At 44.4% G+C, this 18,977-nt stretch overlaps 1 protein-coding gene across 4 annotated transcripts; it reads left to right on the top strand.

The window, feature by feature from the left end:
• Positions 1 to 676: 676 nt before the first annotated feature.
• On the top strand, positions 677 to 18,180 carry USP37 (ubiquitin specific peptidase 37). Of its 4 annotated transcripts, none has more exons than XM_078593916.1 (24): positions 677 to 734; positions 4,002 to 4,217; positions 5,657 to 5,822; positions 5,988 to 6,085; positions 6,174 to 6,373; positions 6,523 to 6,600; positions 6,697 to 6,797; positions 7,785 to 7,869; positions 7,994 to 8,152; positions 8,260 to 8,391; positions 8,483 to 8,606; positions 8,962 to 9,161; positions 9,266 to 9,380; positions 9,478 to 9,557; positions 9,686 to 9,850; positions 10,086 to 10,148; positions 11,145 to 11,235; positions 11,389 to 11,764; positions 12,079 to 12,419; positions 15,782 to 15,842; positions 16,686 to 16,801; positions 16,931 to 17,000; positions 17,119 to 17,257; positions 17,981 to 18,180. In XM_078593916.1, exons 2-24 carry the CDS (start codon positions 4,047 to 4,049, stop codon positions 18,021 to 18,023), a joined length of 3,174 nt encoding a protein of 1,057 aa, XP_078450042.1. In that variant the 5' UTR covers positions 677 to 734; positions 4,002 to 4,046; the 3' UTR covers positions 18,024 to 18,180. The 4 variants fall into 4 exon arrangements, with proteins under 4 accessions (XP_078450042.1, XP_078450041.1, XP_078450044.1 ...); XM_078593915.1 differs by having other exon boundaries at positions 689 to 871; XM_078593917.1 differs by lacking the exon at positions 677 to 734 and adding an exon at positions 2,956 to 3,033.
• Positions 18,181 to 18,977: the final 797 nt, after the last annotated feature.

The following is an 18,977-nucleotide window of genomic DNA, read 5'->3' on the forward strand; positions in this document are numbered from 1 at the left end:
CCCACATCACCCATCCCCACCACCAACCACCACCGTTACCATCACCACCAAACCATCACCACAATCCCCACATCACCCATCCCCTCCACCAACCACCACCGTTACCATCACCACCAAACCACCACCAAAATCCCCACATCACCCATTCCCACCACTAACCACCACCGTTACCATCACCACCAAACCATCACCACAATCCCCACATCACCCATCCCATGGACGGGGGGATGGGCGGGGGGATGGGCGGGGTGATGGGCGGGGCGTGGCGATGGGCGGGGCGATGGGGGTGTGGGCGGGGCGATGGGCGAGGGCGATGGGGGGTGTGGGCGGGGCGATGGGCGGGGGCGATGGGCAGGGCGGGGCGATGGGCGGGGCGATGGGCGGGGGGGCGGGGTGATGGGTGGGGCGATGGGGTTGTGTGGGCGGGGCGATGGGCGGGGGTGGGCGGGGCGATGGGGTGTCTGGGCGTGGTGATGGGCGTGGTGATGGGCGTGGTGATGGGCGTGGTGATGGGCGGGGCGATGGGGTGTGTGGGTGTGGTGATGGGCGTGGTGATGGGCGTGGCGATGGGGTGTGTGGGCGGGGCGATGGGCGGGGGGGGTCCCACGGCTCCACCGCAGCCTCCGCAGCGCCCCCTGCGGCCGCCACGCGCCGCCCCCTCCCCCCATCCCCCCCTCCCCCCTCCCCCACGTTGCCCGCCTCCCGCTCGCGTCGTTTTAAAACAAACGTCGCAGGTGCGTTGTGATGTTTCGTTCATCTCTACGCGACGTTTGTTGTTGTTGATGTTGTTGATGCTCGTGGGGTGAGGGTGTTGACGAGGAGGCGAGCCGCCCCAGGGAGGAGGAGGCGGAGGCGGCAGTCGCGGCTCGTGGTGAGTGAGAGGCCCCGGGACTCGGGGCCCAGTCTCTCGGCTTCCCGCCATCACGCAAACACGGGGCCGCCCTCCTTCTCGATCTTTCCTCTTCTCTCTCTCTTCTCTCTCTCACACACAGATCGGCTTCCGCAATGCAATGTCCGTCGCCGACTTGAGTTGCGATTACGCGTCCGTGAACGTCGTTGCTGAATGTGGGGCGGCGAAAGGCGCCTCGGGCCTAGCTACAAAAGCTGCGGGACGAGAGGGAGAGGCCTCGGAGCCCAGGCGGCGTGGGTGAGGTGGTGAGGAGGTGGTGGTGGTGAGATGGTGGTGAGGTGGTGGTGGTGAGGTGGTGGTGGTGAGGTGGTGGTGGTAAGGGGGTGGTGGTGAGGTGGTGGTGGTGAGGTGGTGGTGGTGGTGAGGAGGTGGTGAGGTGGTGGTGGTGAGGTGGTGGTGGTGAGGTGGAGGTGGTGAGATGGTGGTGGTGAGATGGTGGTGGTGAGATGGTGGTGGTGGTGGTGGTGAGGTGGTGGTGGTGGTGAGGAGGTGGTGGTGGTGAGGAGGTGGTGGTGAGGAGGTGGTGGTGAAGAGGTGGTGGTGGTGAAGAGGTGGTGGTGAAGAGGTGGTGGTGGTGAAGAGGTGGTGGTGGTGAGGAGGTGGTGGTGGTGGTGAGGAGGTGGTGGTGGTGGTGAGGAGGAGGTGGTGGTGAGAAGGTGGTGGTGGTGAGGAGGTGGTGGTGGTGAGGAGGTGGTGGTGGTGAAGAGGTGGTGGTGGTGGTGGTGAGGTGGTGGTGGTGAGGAGGTGGTGGTGGCGAGGGTGGTGGTGAAGAGGTGGTGGTGGTGAAGAGGTGGTGGTGGTGAGGAGGTGGTGGTGGTGAGGAGGTGGTGGTGGTGGTGGTGAGGAGGTGGTGGTGGTGGTGGTGAGGAGGTGGTGGTGGTGAGGAGGTGGTGGTGGTGGTGGGGTGGTGGTGGTGAGGTGGTGAGGAGGTGGTGGTGGTGAGGTGGTGGTGAGGGTGGTGTTGGTGAGGTGGTGAGGGTGAGGTAGTGGTGGTGGGGGTGAGGTGGTGGTGAGGGTGAGGTGGTGGGGGTGAGGTGGTGGTGGTGGTGAGGTGGTGGTGGTGAGGTTGTGGTGGTGGTGAGGAGGGTGAGGTGGTGATGAGGAGGAGGTGGTGGTGAGGGTGAGGTGGTGGTGGTGGTGGTGAGGTGGTGGTGGTGAGGAGGGTGAGGTGGTGGTGGTGAGGGTGGTGAGGAGGAGGGTGGTGAGTTGGTGGTGGTGAGTTGGTGGTGGTGAGTTGGTGGTGGTGAGTTGGTGGTGGTGAGGAGGGAAGGGTGCTCTGAGAGTAGTAAGGGGGTAGTCTGTCTCACTGTGAGTGGGGGAGGACGACGACAACTCTTCACTCGGAGTATGAAAGGGGGGAGCGGCGGGAGGCTTCCAAAGAGCGAGCGGGTTTGGAGTTCTCACGGCGAGGGGACTCACCTGAAGGGGTTCTGAGCTGAGACGTTGAATGAATGTTACCTGAGGACCACCTCACTGGAGGGATTTACTGTGAGGGGCACTCCTTGAGTGGTCTCTCATTAAAGGAGGCTCAATGGAAGGGCCTGATGGGGGCTCTTGTGACCGAGGGGATTCGTTCCTTGAGAGTGGACTCTGAAGGGAACCATCGGTGGGGACCATCTCTTGAGTGGAGGCTCTTGAATGGAACTTTGACCGAGACTAGATTTGAAGCTTTCGTGATAGCAAGGATTCATACTCTTTGGTTTTTTCGGTAAAGTCACGTAGGTAAAAAAAGAAAACAAATTAAATCACGACGTTTCGGAGGCAACACAAGCTTCTGTCATATACTGGTATATAAGGTCGCGTGTCTCTTGGGACTTCTCTTCACTTGATACAGCAATTTTGCTGTGACGGTTTCACCTGAAGACGGAAGCTTGTGTTGCCTCCGAAACGTCGTGATTTTATTTATTTGTTTTCTTTTTTAACCTACGTGACTTTACCGAAAAAAACAAAGAGTTTGACCGAGACGTCGTTTTGTGTGGGGTTGGGGGGTCTCACCTGAGTTACTGTGTACTCACACTGTGAGCGAACAGAGAGGACTGGCCGAGGATTGACGTTGAGGGGGCCTCACTGGGACTGCGATTTTCTACCTCTCTTATCAGACGTGTCTGGCCTGTGCAGCCGAGGTGACGTACTGTCGTTGTGAAGACTCGGCTTCCTCCGACGATTCACCTTGTAGTTCACTATTTGGATACACGCCATGTATTAATTACTTTTTATTTGGTTGAACATGTAGGCTTTCGCAACCAATATCCATAATATAGGTTTTTTTAGGTCAGATCGCGTAAATATAACGAAACAGGATTCCTCAGCAAATCTGGCGGTCGCCTGATGAAGCTAGTTGTAATTACTGGCGAAACGTCGTACTCTGATTATAAATGTTGTGGATTTTCGCTCCAACACACCGGTGTGCTGTACTCGTAACGAATTGGCATGTTCTGTTTACGTGCGAAACCTTACTAATTGGCTGTCGGATGTATAACTTTTTTTTTACACGTCATTCATTATTGTTATACACCGTGGCAATCCTATTAATACTGTGCACAACACGTCAGTGCTGCTATATACACCATACCATTACTATACACAAGTGCCATGCTCTTATTATTGTACATTGCATGCAAATATTTTAATTACGATTCACTACATTATTAATACTCAGTTCATTAGTTTATGACCAATGGCTTGGGCTGCTGTTCCAAGTTCCATCTGTGCAGGTGTATATGCTGGGTCTATTACGCAACGTTAAATAATTCTGAAAGCTACAATATTTGTGCCTTTACGCCTCTCGATCTGAGGGCAGCACACAAGTGTATTTTGGGTTAGTTGTTAATTGCCAGTGGCGTTTGCATTTGGCAAGATTAGACCTTCTCTGTTAACATCACGGTAAAACTACATGACAGCAATATATTGTACACCTTTAAAAACTGTTTTTGAGAGCTATTTTCCCAAGCAAGCCACTCTCATTTGTGATCTGTCATGCAAGCTATACATCCAGTTAATTATACAACACATCCAGCAGGAAATGTAGACCAAAAAATATTCAATTATGTACGAAACATAACTGTAATTTCTTATTTTTTGTGTTGTCTAGATTCAAACACATTGGAGATAGCAGGCCGGTGAGATTGCTGTCAAGATGGGACCCAGCGTGTCTGGTGAGATCAGCGTGGCTGGCGAGATCAGAATCTTCACTGAACAGACTGGAATGACCAAGTGGAAGGATGGCGTTGTCGAGGTCGTGGAGAAGGATACTAAGTCCACCCTTGTCGTCCGTTTCAAGGCCGGAGGTCCCACTAAAACGTTTACGGTACGTTAATGGTCATGTACAAGTATATATCTAAAAAGAGACAAAACACCTGTTAGTGCAGTCATTGTTTTAACTATGTAAATGTGCCACTGAATTTGTAACACTGGATTTGTACTTTTGTAGTGCGTGAATTAGACGCAGACTTGTACTTGGAGGCAACACTTTTATTTAACATAACGGGTAACTCTTACAGGATAATAACATAGGGTGGTGACCACCACGGCTAACTACACTAATACTGACAAGACTATTCTATAACCGGACCCGGACAGCCAACGGGCTGCCTGGTCCACACGTGGAGACCGAGGATCGAGGACGGCGACTTAATTCCCAGGGCTGAACCCCGGTCCCTCTCGGGACCCCGCTTATATCTCCCCTGGCCTGGCTGGCTCCGCCCCTGGCCACGCCTCCCTTTCAGAACCCTCGTGGGGACTCTGGATCCCATCACGTGATCCTCTCACCCCCTACTGGGGCCCCCCTGCCCCCTCTCGTCCGGTCACGTCCCCCCCCCCGGGTTCACCTCGCGGTCACGTCCTAGTGCGACCCCCCTTCACAGCGACACTCGTGCTCCGCCCCTACAGTACCACCCCACACACGGCACTGTCTCTGCACCGTGGTGGCCCCCTTGAGGCCACCACACTTTTATGCAGGTGTCGTGAAATAGAATCGGTCACATAGCAGCATAGCGCTGGCTGCTGGCAGGGAAGGGGATCTGCAGCTACAACAGCCCTGACTGACAGCAGGTCACGTTATATACCAGAGAGGGATGTAGGGGAAAAGTTACGGAAGGGACACATCGAGAACCCGCTAGTAGCTTCCAGAAGGGGGGCGTGGCCGGCACGGAGCCGGTCCACGCTGACAGTATAAGTGGGACCCCGGGAGGGGACCTCGGGGCTGTCATTTGGAGTGGGATCCCGTCGAGCTGCTGGAGTCTTCACCGTCGTCTACGTCTTCACAGTCTCGGCGTCACCAGTCAGGCAGTCTGCCAGCTGTCCTGACTGGGAACCGTAGTTACCAAGTGTGAACTATTAAGGCCATTTAATAAACAGAGTGCCTCCTACTCTTCGGACTGTTTTTTTAACTTTTATTTACAAGGTAAATCCCACTGAACTATTTGCTTTTTTTCTGAGGCAACCTGGCCGCACATGAACGCTCATCAAATACGCTTAACATATGTGGTAATTTCTAGTAGCCAAATAATTTCAAGGCATGTTCCGAAATGTGGAGTGAAAAACTGGAGGACTCGGAGAAAAATCCACACAACTACGGGGAGAATATGCAAACTCCAAATATACAGGTGTCAAGAGTTGTGATCGAACCCTCGACTTCCTGCATACCAAGCGAGGGAGATAATATCTCGCCACTGTGGAGCAAGTACATATGTTGTGGAAATAATTGTTTTTTTTTTGTGTGGTGAATGTTGGATTGTGTGTACGCAGCTCACAGAGAATGTAAAGTCTGTGCGAGTGTCCGATCATAAGGAACACAGCCGCATCATGATTACTCTGCTGGATTCGAGCAACATCACAGTGCAGTATGCCATGCTGGGTCAAGTTCAGTGGCTCAGTCAGTACCTGAAGGATGTGGAGAAAAATCCAAACCGAGGTATGGGGTTTTTTATGGAACCTGAAAGTAGTAGAACACTTACCAACAATTAGCTGCTGTCTTGTTATTTAAATTGGAGACTGTTTACTTCAATTTAATTTATTGAAAAAGTTTATTACATTAATGTACCCTGTGGCCTTTTTCACATTTCCTTTAAAACCACAGATGGAAAGAGTATCTCAGGATCTAGTCCTTTAAGTGGTGTTTTGGGGAAGAGGACTTCTCAGCGAGACGCCAAGCGTCATTATGACACTGAAAATCGGGTGAGTTAATGTCTCCATTTCACTTTCAGTTGCTTTAATTCACAATATAGCAGTGTTTGCTAAAACGCTACACTTGTTCTGTCTCTAGACTCCAAATAAGCGCCCTACTGCAGAAGGGTCAGCAGAGACCCCTGTGAAAAGAACACAGGGCCCCCCGGGTCGAACGCCAAGGGTGCAGCACCTCTCGGGATCCCAAGGAAATGTGCAAGGTAGCAAGGGACTCCCGTCTTTGTCTCCCAACAACACGGCGACCTCGTCAACAGCCAGAGCCAGCCTGAGTGAGCCCAGGTATCATATGCACTCTCGCGATTCACCACGTGTACACTTTGTTTATCATAATTGCACATTTTTTAATATGCATTATTTGTTTTTAATCTTCATTTTACGTAGGGGTTTCTTAAAGTTAATATGCATAACCTTCTAAAATTATGTTTTAGAAATGACAAACGGAAGAGAACTTTAACACCAGAGGAAGAAATCACTAATGATTACCCAAAGGAGAATGACTCTTCCAGGCAAGCATTGATCTTTATTTTGGATCATTCAACGTGTTTTAGTATCTTGTGTGTTTTTAACAAATTAACCTATCACAATCTATTCTTATGTCAAAGGTGTCCTAATTTGATGCCGAGTAACTCCAGACCCTGTGGGGAACAGCAAGCAAAGAGGTTATTTCCTTCTCATGCAAAACAGGAAGATGTAAAAAGCAAAGGTATGTAACTTTAATAACATTAATTAAAAAGTGATTTTGAAAATGTTGTTGATTATATTCTTGTGATAGTAGGTTTTTACCCTTTTAACTGGTACAAAACTGACACCTTTATTCAAGGCATCATGTCTGCAATGACCACAACGCAAGTAGTCAAAAAAGCAAACAAAAAGAAGCAACTCTGATAAGGATGATAATATGCACTGTCCTTGAAGTTGATTGGCCCACACCCGAGACGGCTTTCTTTAGAGCCTAGTCCCCATTGGTGTAGGGCCAGATGACACCAGAAGGCGTACAACTCAAACACAGTGCAATATCAGAGTATTGAGAGCTCGGGGTAAGCATTTACACTATGAGATCTCTTTTACCAGTGGCAAAATATGATAGTAGGTTTTTACCCTTTTAACTGGTACAAAACTGACACCTTTATTCAAGGCATCATGTCTGCAATGACCACAACATGATGCCTTGAATAAAGGTGTCAGTTTTGTACCAGTTAAAAGGGTAAAAACCTACTATCATATTTTGCCACTGGTAAAAGAGATCTCATAGTGTAAATGCTTACCCCGAGCTCTCAATACTCTGATATTGCACTGTGTTTGAGTTGTACGCCTTCTGGTGTCATCTGGCCCTACACCAATGGGGACTAGGCTCTAAAGAAAGCCGTCTCGGGTGTGGGCCAATCAACTTCAAGGACAGTGCATATTATCATCCTTATCAGAGTTGCTTCTTTTTGTTTGCTTTTTTGACTACTTGCGTTGTGGTCATTGCAGACATGATGCCTTGAATAAAGGTGTCAGTTTTGTACCAGTTAAAAGGGTAAAAACCTACTATCATATTTTGCCACTGGTAAAAGAGATCTCATAGTATATTCTTGTGGTTTACACTTTGGGTAAATAATACATTTCTTTGTGCTTTAAACATTTTAATTTTGAAAATCAAGATGGAAACGATAGGGACAAGGTAATAAATGATTATTTATGTTTTTAGGTGTGATGCCTCTGCAAACTACCACATCTTTTTACGGCCAGACTGGGACCAGGGAATTCTCTTCTCCTAGTCCTTTTTCTGAGAGGTACAGTTGCATTTTTATTACGTGATTTCATCATACATAGCTGAATAACCTGGATTGATTGTTTCAACATCTAATGTAATTTGTACTCATGGAATGTTTTACTTATTGATTGTTGATTGAACAGGTCATGCTTAGGATCACAGTTTCCTGCTGCAAAAAGGTCCCTGGGTTTGGTAACTCCACATACTGCCACAGCCTGCAAGAAGATTAAGTCTACTTCTGATTTTGTAGGCTGGAACAAGAGCAAGCCATTCTTGTCTACTCAGCAACCACAACTGCAAGGGCAAGTATTTAACTTTATATTAAGGTATGCAGATTTTGGTTTGAATATGTATGTATTTGCTGTGATGTGTGTATGTGTGTTTTAATTGTTAATATTATTTCCAAAAGATTCTCCAACCTGGGCAATACGTGCTACATGAATGCCATCCTGCAGTCCCTCTTTGCCCTGCATTCCTTTACCTCGGACATGTTAAGGCAGGGCATCCCATGGAACCGAGTCCCTCCAAACTCTCTACTGAGGCAAGTTTTATATTTTACATTATGTGCTCACAGGTCGATCCCAACAGTGAATGTTAGAACCCCATTTGTGAACCTGATTCAATTTCTGTAGGCGACTGGCTCACCTTTTGAGCAAGAAAGATGTGTGTACTATGGATTACAAGAAGGAGCTGCTGAAGAGAGTAAAAACCGCCATATCTGCTTCTGCTGAGCGATTTTCTGGATATGCCCAAAATGTGAGTTTTGCTTCCCTGCTTTTGTTTTTGGGATTAGAAAGATTGGTACATTATAAGGTCATTGGATTACAGTGCAACTAACCTGTCGTGAATATAAATCTACAAGTGCCTATTGTGCTCTATTAACACTACTATCAAACGCAAGCAAGATATCAATCACACTGGTTATCTGGTAATCACAATTTTTAAAACGTTACTTTTAAAAATGATTAGGCTACACAGACCAGGGTCATTATAAACTGGTCGTGTGATGTTGGAATGAATAATGGAAATAAATGGCAAAGTGTTCATGTGCAGTAGAGACATACATCTGAATTTGGTTTGTAAGGATTTTATCTGTATTCTATGCTCTCAGGATGCGCACGAGTTTCTGAGCCAGTGCCTAGACCAGCTAAAGGAGGATGTAGAACGACTAAACAAGAAATGGCGTCTGGAGCCTGCGCAGGGCGAGTCTCCCAAGCCCAGTCAGACAGACAGTGCATCGGACATGCCCTACACCTGCCCTGTTGCTGCAAATATGGAGTTCGAAGTTCTGCATACCATCACCTGCCGTGTGTCAGTATCCTTTCACTCAGTGTGGTACACTTTGGCAATTCATATTTTTTCTATGCTTCTCTTTTGCCAAATACATTTACCCTAATGCATGTTGGTGTTGCCAGGTGTGGAGAGGTGGTGAAGAAAAAGGAGCAATTTAATGACCTCTCCATTGATCTCCCGCGAAAAAAATCTGACACCGCCTGGTCCATCCAAGACTCCCTCGACCTCTTCTTGAGGGTACAAAGCATTATTCACTCCTTTCTATATTCTAGTCTTGGGCAACAATCACAACACTAATACACAGTGAAATGCTTCTCGAATTGTTTGTTTTTAGGCTGAAGAAGTAGAGTATGCATGCGAGAAGTGCGAAAGCAGGAATGCGACTGTAACACACAAGTTCATTAAGCTACCAAGGTAAGTGATTAACAAATACAACAGGTGCAATTTTGATTAATTCGAGTGGCCTTTACATGCTATGTATCTTAATTTGGATGGCAATGCTCATACCTGGAGATGCGCCTTAACTATTCTTGTTTGTGCAGGGTCCTGATCCTGCACTTGAAGCGCTACAGCTTCGACGTGCAGTTGGCCGTTAACAACAAAGTGGGACAGCAAGTGATCATCCCCCTGTACCTGACGCTGCAGGCCCACTGCGTAGAGGGTACACGCTCAGCCCTGTCACTGCGCTCCAGCAAACACACGCATGGGTAATGGATGCTTCCACACATGTTGCCATGTATAAGACAATATGCGGGTTGTGGCATGCAGAAACCACATTATCCCTCCAGCTGTGCAAATATAAATAAAGATATTAATTGGATATTTTTCGGAACACTAATTAGTATTAATTTACCAAAAGAAGACTCAATCGTATCAAGTTTTTTCCAAGAATGGTCTTTTGATAATTTGACCCAAATCGTATCTATTATTATTTTTCAACAGAAACATGCAGCCTTTACGAAGTTCCCAGTCCATGAATGCTCCTTCTACATCATCAAACAGAAAGTAAGCATGTGAATTTTAACAATATATGCTTGGCTTTATTTTATAACGTTGCCTATGACCAAATCACCCGGAATATGCCCGATTTGAAGCGAAGCAGAATTGAGCCTGGATAGTAATAGAATGGGTGACCACCCTGTACAAACTGGTTGTCATAGGGCTTACAGAGGTCAGTGCAGTGATCAGCAATATTGATTGTACTGTACATCTATGATCTCTAACTTGAAGCCACAGTTATGCCATTGATAAAGTTATCCAGGCTCTCGCAAATGAAGGCCTACATCGAAATAAACAGCTACACTGATATTGCGTACATAAAATACATATTACAACACCTTTCCAAAAGTTATGCACAGTGATTTTAGATGTTTCCCCAAAAATGTAACTTGAGAAAGAGGTGCAAATGTAAATGGAGAAAATAAGAACTCTCAGATTTAATGGTGATATAGTAACACTACCAATAGAAATTGATCATTGAAGAACTTAATAATGAAGACTGTAAAATTGGGCTCAAGATAAGTGAACAAATGTCAGGCACAAGTTAGCTGAACAAATAAATATATATATGGAGGGACACAACTGGAAAACACGTTAAACTATACAACAAGGGCATTTGTTGAATGTTGACTGGGATAAAATTATTAGATAAGTAGTGGTGAACAAAAATAGTTTGGAGTGCTTTTGGAAGAAAAGAAACATTTCTGCCTGTGACATTTGATCATTTACGAAGATTGAAACAAAATCTTGCTTTGAATATACTGAGAGGAAGAAAGAGAGAAACACATGAATGAGAGAACAGGCAAGTTTAGATAAGTAAGTCTACTTGGGAAATGTTGCTCGAAGGACTTTGATGGTTAATCAACTAATAGTCATGGAATAAGGTCATGTGTAGGAGCTACATGGATCGAAAACCTGAGAGATAGTGATGGCTTAATGAGGCCTTCATCCAACTGGACAGATCACAGATAATGGATTTCCTATTGAATTTCTAAATTTCAGGCGTTACACTTTCAAGCCACGTGTCCTGTCCATATCGGAGTCTGATACTGATGAAGATCAGCTGAAACGTGCCCTGAACTTGAGTAAACAGGTGCGGTATTTTTTTTGCATTTATTATTTGTTGGTTTTACTTAACTTGTGTTCTGTACGTTTTAAAGTGTATATTTGCTGTTGACATGACATGCATAACATTACAAATATAAAGACACCTTGAAGCTAAATGCATGAGGGTTTTCTACTGCAGGTGGTGGAAACCAACAGATTTACTGGTTGTGATGGGACATGCGAAGATGAAATGTTAGCTACTGTGATGGCAATCAGCCAGGATGAGAGTGGCCAGCAGGCTATTTCCATGCTGAAGGACTCGGAAGTTGATCACTTAGGGTTGCATGCTTCCAACAAGCATGATAACGAGGATGAGCAGATGCACAGCGATTTGGAGGCCCGAGACAATACACAAGTCAATGAGGACCTCCTAATGCAGATGTGTGACCAGGAGCCGAGTAATAGCAGTCCAGACACTGGCTTCTGTGATGAGGTGGACTTCCCGGATGTCGCTGAGGTGCAGGAGGTGGAGTCGGAACCATGCTCTGAAGTTGCAGGACATGTTGAGGAACCAGGTATGGCTGGATGACATCACATGGGAAGTTGTCCAATGACGATATATGTATGTTGAACGTCTTTTCACACCATATGCAATGAACCGTGCGAATCGGAGGTGCGGGGGAAGCACGGCAAACTAAACACAAAAACAGCCATTCATAACAATACACCTCAAGGTAGAACCCAAAGTATATTTACAAATAACAGCTCTCATTACGATTGACATTTAAGTGCATTGATGAGGGTATGACAATATTGAATTTCTATGTTTTGAATAGCGTATGTGAATTTAGATGTGCACCATCCATGGGTTTTTCCATCTGTCCCTCAGTGTACAGTAGCATAATTGTACCAACCGAGAACTGGGAAGAAGATGACATCCCAGTATGGTCCAAAATGGATATTGTACCCAAGAAGGAAGATGATTATGCTGGGAAGAAGGAAGAAGGTGCTGAGAAGAATGAGCAGAAGGCAAGTGGGGATGAAGACAAGGAGAACCGTACCCCAGTAAAAGAAGCAGCTGTGATGGTGACCTCACCCCTGGCAGGACCCTTAACGGAGGGTGATTTGCAGGCTGAGCCAGAGCCAGACTGGATGGATCAGTACAGCCTGGATCGCGAGAGGGAGGAGCGAGAGCTGCAGGAGGCCCTTGCACAGAGTCTCCGAGATCAGGTTGGAACACTGTACCTCGCTATATTTAGCTATACAAGCAGTGACTTGTAAGCTTTGGAATTGCCGTAAACATGACATCAATTGTAAATTGGAATTCATCTTCAAGTGTAATAAGGAATGCTATGTTATTAGTTTAGTGGACAACATAGAGCAACATGAACTATGTACATGTCAATTATGAGTTCTGGAAAGGCTGTCTCATGACCACCTTGAAGAAGAATCTCGTGTTGGGATGTTATTATGAATTTATGTTCATTTTATAGTTTTTGCTTTTTCCAGATTGCATTCCAACGAGAACCTATGGACAGAAATGTGCTGAAGTTTCGTTCAACATTATCCCTTTTATATCACTAAATGTCTCATTGTAAAACTTGTTATATCCGTTGACTCACTAATCGCCTCACCATAGAAAATTACGGTTTTTTTTTACTTAAAAAAATCCGAATGGCCAAAGTTTAAAAGGGCCCATACAGAAACAACTCAAGAAGCGATACATGTTTTGATTTAAACAATTTTAAAATATATTTGCAGGCACACATCCTGAAACACAACCACTTACAAATCGCTCCTATACAATTCCAGCAGCAAAAAACAATACGAATCATTCCAGGTCCACGTAGTACCAAAATAAAAATATGGCATTGGATGTGTATTGAGTAATCAAAGTTAATGGGAAACAATAAAAAACAGTGAAAAGAAACAACGGTATTGCATTAGGAGAACATGCATTAAAAACAAGTTTGAAAGATATTAAAAGAGTGGAGATTTAGGAATTATTGCTAACGGTATTGAACACAACGTAGGCCTCGGCAAGGTAAGGTAAAAGGTAAAAACAACAAGCCTACCTTTACCCTACCTTTACCCTTACCCCATACAAATTACCCGATTACAGGGTAATTACTGGGGGTACTACACATGAAAAAGTTTTATAACGGTAAATGCTATGTAGAGCGCTTTATACATATAGAATACTCTCGATTCCAATTTTACACGCTTTCTTTGAACTCACTATGTTGTTGTCGTATCCTCAAATCTTGTAACTCAATTTTAACCCACTTCCCAATGTGGTATCGACTGCAAACTTGGTATACTTATGTCATACTGTTGACAACACTATATTTTATCATAAAAAATGAAAAAAATATGTTTTTAAACATTATTTTTTATATGTTTATGTTTCGGCTTGGGTCTAATTGTCCACGCTCAACTGACGTTGGCTGTAATTGGCCACAGCCCCTTACGTTATGGCAAGCTTCGGGGCCACTTCCTGGAGTCGTGGAATTCTGCCATTAATCGTACATTTCATAAAAGCGTGTTTTTAAAAGTTTAAAAAAAAAATATTACTTATTAAATGGAGGCCACGGACTGTGCCACGGAGCTTTTAGCGGTAAACAAGGTACCGTATTTACCGGGTAATACTTGGCGCTACCTTTACCCTACCGAGTAATTCTTCCGAGCTAGCTTTACCCTACCCTTTACCTTACCCCTTGGCATGTCAATACCTTTACCCTTTTACCCGGTAAAAAGGGTAAATTACCTTACCTTGCCGAGGCCTAACACAACGTAAGTAAACAAAACTAAAAATGTACTGAAGAGAAGTCAAATGTATAATGATTGTGTTGCCAATATCCACGAGCGTTGGGCAATCTGTCAATCTGTCTAGTAGACTGGCGCCAAATGTGATACCGACCCACTTTGTTCTATTGATATGGCATAATGTTAACACATTTCCACTTGCAACTAAACGAGCAATGCATTGTCCTGTCAGAGGGTGGCAGTATAAGATTGTGATCTGTTCCTAAATTCACTTAAATATACCTCTTTATTCACTCGATAGAGGTAAACATTTTAACCAAATTTGCATTCTGTTACATCCCGTCCTGTAACTATGACAAGTTGAACTATTGCCCCATGCCGTCGCATTACAGACAAGTAAAAGTCAAAAAAGCAGCGGAGAGTGGAAAGAAAGCTAAAAAAAACAGGCATGCACTATGGCTGTATTTATACCCCAATCCAGATGAGACAGTGGGCAGGAAACACGAGGGAATACTGTAGGCTGATGTGCAAACACATTCCTGCGGAGGCAGCTGGTAGGAACGTTGGGTTGCTCAGTCAATGGCCAGGGTCAACGGCGGCGTGGTATATTCCGCAAATATGGCCGACTGTGAGGGCGGGCACAAGCCGGCGTGAGTAGGTTAAACGTTGAGTTTAATAAGGGCACCACGGGGTGACCAGCAGGGCCCAACCCCACCCAGCCCCACCCCTCCCCACCATCCCCTCCCCACCCAGCCCCTCCCCACCCAGCCCCTCCCTGCACGACGGACACAATAATCCCCTGTGGTCTGGTGTAACCAGGAGGTTCCTACCAGTATAAAGCATGTAGGTCCATATGTGCAGGAGTGTAAATCATTGTTCTGGGCCCAGGGGCTCTATTCCCATCTCATCAGACATTTTCCTATCCCACGAGCTTCTAAATCCTTGATCGTCCGTTACCATAAGCATCATTTCCATTCTTGCCCATTTATGTTTGTATGTTAATTCGCATTCCTGCATGTGCCCTGTTGTAATGTCACTCATCTGCATTTTACACACCTTGTAATGATGACTAGGCTTAAAATATCAACTCATTTGAAAAACCCACTTTAGTCAGATAGCTACCTCGATTCAACCCAGAATGTCATTGATGCTGGCTCGGTGCTCTCATCCCCGAAGCCACCTGGCAACCTATAAAATGCTTGCATTATATTTTCAATGTGTTTATTTGCACCATGCAATGAGATAAATACATTTACAGTTGTAATGAGTGCATCGATCCGCGTTAGAACAGCCTCTAAATTAACATCACAGAACTACTTCTGGCATCTCTTCAATTATTTATTGTCCACACCTGGTGCATTTCACTTTCTCACTTAGAGATGTTCTCTCGTATGTATCTCTATTAAATCAATCGATTGTTTTTATCTTCAGAGCTGGAAATTTCAGTAAAACATTTTTTTTAACATGATGGTTTTTTGTGCCTGTGTTGAGGCCATCAACTCACTGGTTTAATCAAGAAGTGGTTTGCCCATATTTGAACACATGATCTCAATGGTTCCTGGTCAGTGCTCTGGCATTGCATTCATTCTTTAAGCCACCCAGCCAGCTCATAATTTCCTTATTTAAGAAATGTTTGTGATGTCTTAACAAACAAAGGCATATGACCCTGTGTAGCACATTGGGGAGTTTCATTAAACTGTGTGATCCACCAGTCATTACCTCAAAAATACTGGTTATTTGTTGTGCTGTTCAAATTATTTTCTGACATGCATGCATGCATCAATACCAATTATATGTTTGAATAAAAACATTTTTGGGACTTTCAGGAAGCCAGGGAACAAAGAGAAGAAGACGAACTTAAAAGAGCTACAGAATTGAGTCTACAAGGTAACGGTGACCCATCCATCAAGACAGAATAACATTTTTTTTTATTTGAAAAATCCACATTACGCCTGTTGTGTTCAAATGCTGCGTTTCCACGACTGGGAACCAGGCTCAACCACCCAATAATACTGCATTTGCACTTCAAGATCAGCACAGGCAGGTTCCAAGTTCCCACTTTGAGCCACGAGGACCTCTATGGACTTGGGACTTTCACCCACCTTCTCCCTAACACCCTTCAGAGCTGGAGTTGAGGTTTGGGAAGCAATCTTTAAATATTTTTCAAACTAACTTTTTCATAGGTTAGGCCACCCTGTTCCTGTAAATTACCAGTTTGGTAAACTACTCATTCAATTTCATTCCCATAGCCCCCTTAGCTCTTAAGACTGCTGCATTTATTCCTATCCTGAAAAATCCCACACTTAGATCGCACCATCATGACACTGATGTTACTGGTTCCATGTTCAACCCGTGTAAAAGCTCCTGGTTAGTAGGGTAGGGCTGTCTTTGTAATGTGGACTGAAGCTATGAGCCAGCTCACAAATCTTGGGCAGACATAAGCAAACCTGCATCCCATCGTTTAGTGCTGGGGTGTGTGTACATTTAAATAATTAACAGCACTTTGCTAATCCACTGCTGGTTGAAAGTCAAGGTTGTTTGACCATACTTATACGTTTGTAATTGTGAGTTCATGAAAGGTTGTTGCAGAGGTCAGGACTGCTTCAAGTAGCACTATTTACTGATACTGGCTAAAGAAAAAAAAAGTGTGCTCACCGTTGCCTCCATTCCACTGGGGATGCATAGGCTTTCACGATAACTTCTGTATCAATGTCACACCACAATCGACAGAGTTTCAGCACAGCCTGGCAGAGGTGATGGGCTCCGATGACGATTCTGGGAACGAGGGTAGCGTGGAGCTGGAGCGCAGTGATGCTGAGGCTCTCGAACTCAAGTGTAATGCTGAGGTAAACACTCACTTGCAGTATCGCATTAACATGAAAAAATGATGGCACAGCCACCCAGCAAAGGCCACTTCGTCATGTATGTCATTGTTAGTATTCTCTAAGGTGACAGTAATTTCTTTTCTTCAACAGACTGGTGACTTGCCCCATTCATTTCAATTACTCAGTGTTGTCAGCCACATCGGCAGTGATTCCTCTGCAGGTAATGCTCATGTATTTGTACTTGCAAGTGTATTCGCCTGTAAACAGCATTTTCAAGATCTTTTTTTTGTCTATCAGCAGATAGGCTTGTTTAAACTTGTGTGTGTAATCCGTTTCAGGACACTACATTAGTGACACGTTCGATGTAAAAAAGCAAAGCTGGTTCACCTATGATGACACGGATGTAACTCGCACATCTGAGGCAACCGTGCGTGACACACGGGAAAGGAGTGGATACATCTTCTTCTACATCCACAAGTGAGCAGTGCACTATATCAATTGCGCTCATTTAAAAATTAGTTTGAGTTTTGGGCTCATGTGGTTGAACTTGGACAAAAACATTAAATATGAACCTTCTGGAAAAATGTCCATGCCTTGTTTAACCTGAAATACTCATTTGTTTTGCATTTAATGTGTAGCCTTGCAATTCTAAAAGGTCCCTTTAACATACTCTTGGGTTCTTTCGGTAAAGTCACGTAGGTAGAAAAATTAAATAAAAAATAATATCACGACGTTTCGCAACACAAGCGGTCGTCCTCAGGCGAAAAAAATAATCCACAAGCGGTCGTCCTCAGGCGGAAAACAATAATCCAGCAGTGGAACTACTGACCCAGGAAGAACACAGCGAGAGAGCTGGAACAACACAGCGAGAGAGAGAGCTGTAACAGCTCTCTCTCTCGCTGTGTTCTTCATGGTTCAGCAGTTTGTCGTGATATATATATATATTTTACCTACGTGACTTTAACGAACGTACCAAAGATTATAGATTCCTGCGACACGAAAGCTTCAAATCAAGATAGGTCCCTTTAAACTAGAAAGTAAATATCCTGAAGTCTAGATAATTAAATCAAAAGTGTGGGACAGGGCATATATAGGTGGTATACTGAAAAGTTTGTATGCATTTAAATCTTAAATTAATCGTGTTTAAAAAATGTTGAATGCAAGCTGTGTAAAAAGGGACTCGTCTATTTATGTTTGCAGAGAGATCCTGGAGCAACTTTTGGAAAGCGATGGCATGGTTTAAAAGATTCATCTGCTCCCATCACGATTGTTGGATGCCTGAGCGCAGCTGCAGAACACTGCCTTACGAACGCACTTCACTTGCCAGTCCTTTTTTATATTGTCACAATGGTAATCTATTGTTTACTGATGTTCAGAAGTCGGTTTCAAAGTTGTTAATACAGTACATTCACTTGAACACAACAATAATTCTTCCACATAACTAAATTGCTTACATATTCTGTTGTTCTTTCGGTAAAGTCACGTAGATAGAAAAAAATAACAATGAAATAAAAATTGTAATGAAAATAAAGTGAATAAAAAATATATCACGACGTTTCGATCGTTTTAAATCGCAACAATCGTCATCCTGATGACGATTGTTGCGATTTAAAACGTGATTTTTTTATTCTTTTTTATTCACTTGACATTTTACATTTTTTATTGTAATTTTTCTATCTACGTGACTTTACCGAAAGAAGCATAGAATTTGAATTGCTGCAGTCACGAAAGTTTTAAGTCAATTTTAATTGCTTACATTTTTGTGGTTGTCTTGTACATGTTTGAAACTATGCCGCTGCAGATTTCATTGACTTTACATAAATAAGCCAACTACATTTTGGCTCCGAATTGCATGTTCACAAAAAATGTTTGGCTGGTGCTAGTTTTCAGGAACATTTCGTTTTCCATATTTAATTTGTATTTTTTTTTTTGCTGTGGATTTGTTAAATTAATAAAACCATGTTTCTTGCCGTTATCATAATTCCATGTATATAAATGGCGTTCATTTGAAAACAACCGTAAGGCCTGTGCAGGTCAGATTTCGAGATGAAGTGGTTTCATTTAAAATGTCGGCATATGTTGCCTTGATCCAACTTGTTTTAAAATGTACATAAACCAAGTAACACCACAGTCCAGGTGTGCAACATTGTTTCGGCAGTTAAATGTAAACTTTGGCAGGTGTAAAATGCTTTCCTTT

The sequence above is a fragment of the Lampetra planeri genome, chromosome 1 (genome assembly GCF_965212315.1).
Source record: "Lampetra planeri chromosome 1, kcLamPlan1.2.h2, whole genome shotgun sequence".
NCBI lineage: Eukaryota > Metazoa > Chordata > Hyperoartia > Petromyzontiformes > Petromyzontidae > Lampetra > Lampetra planeri.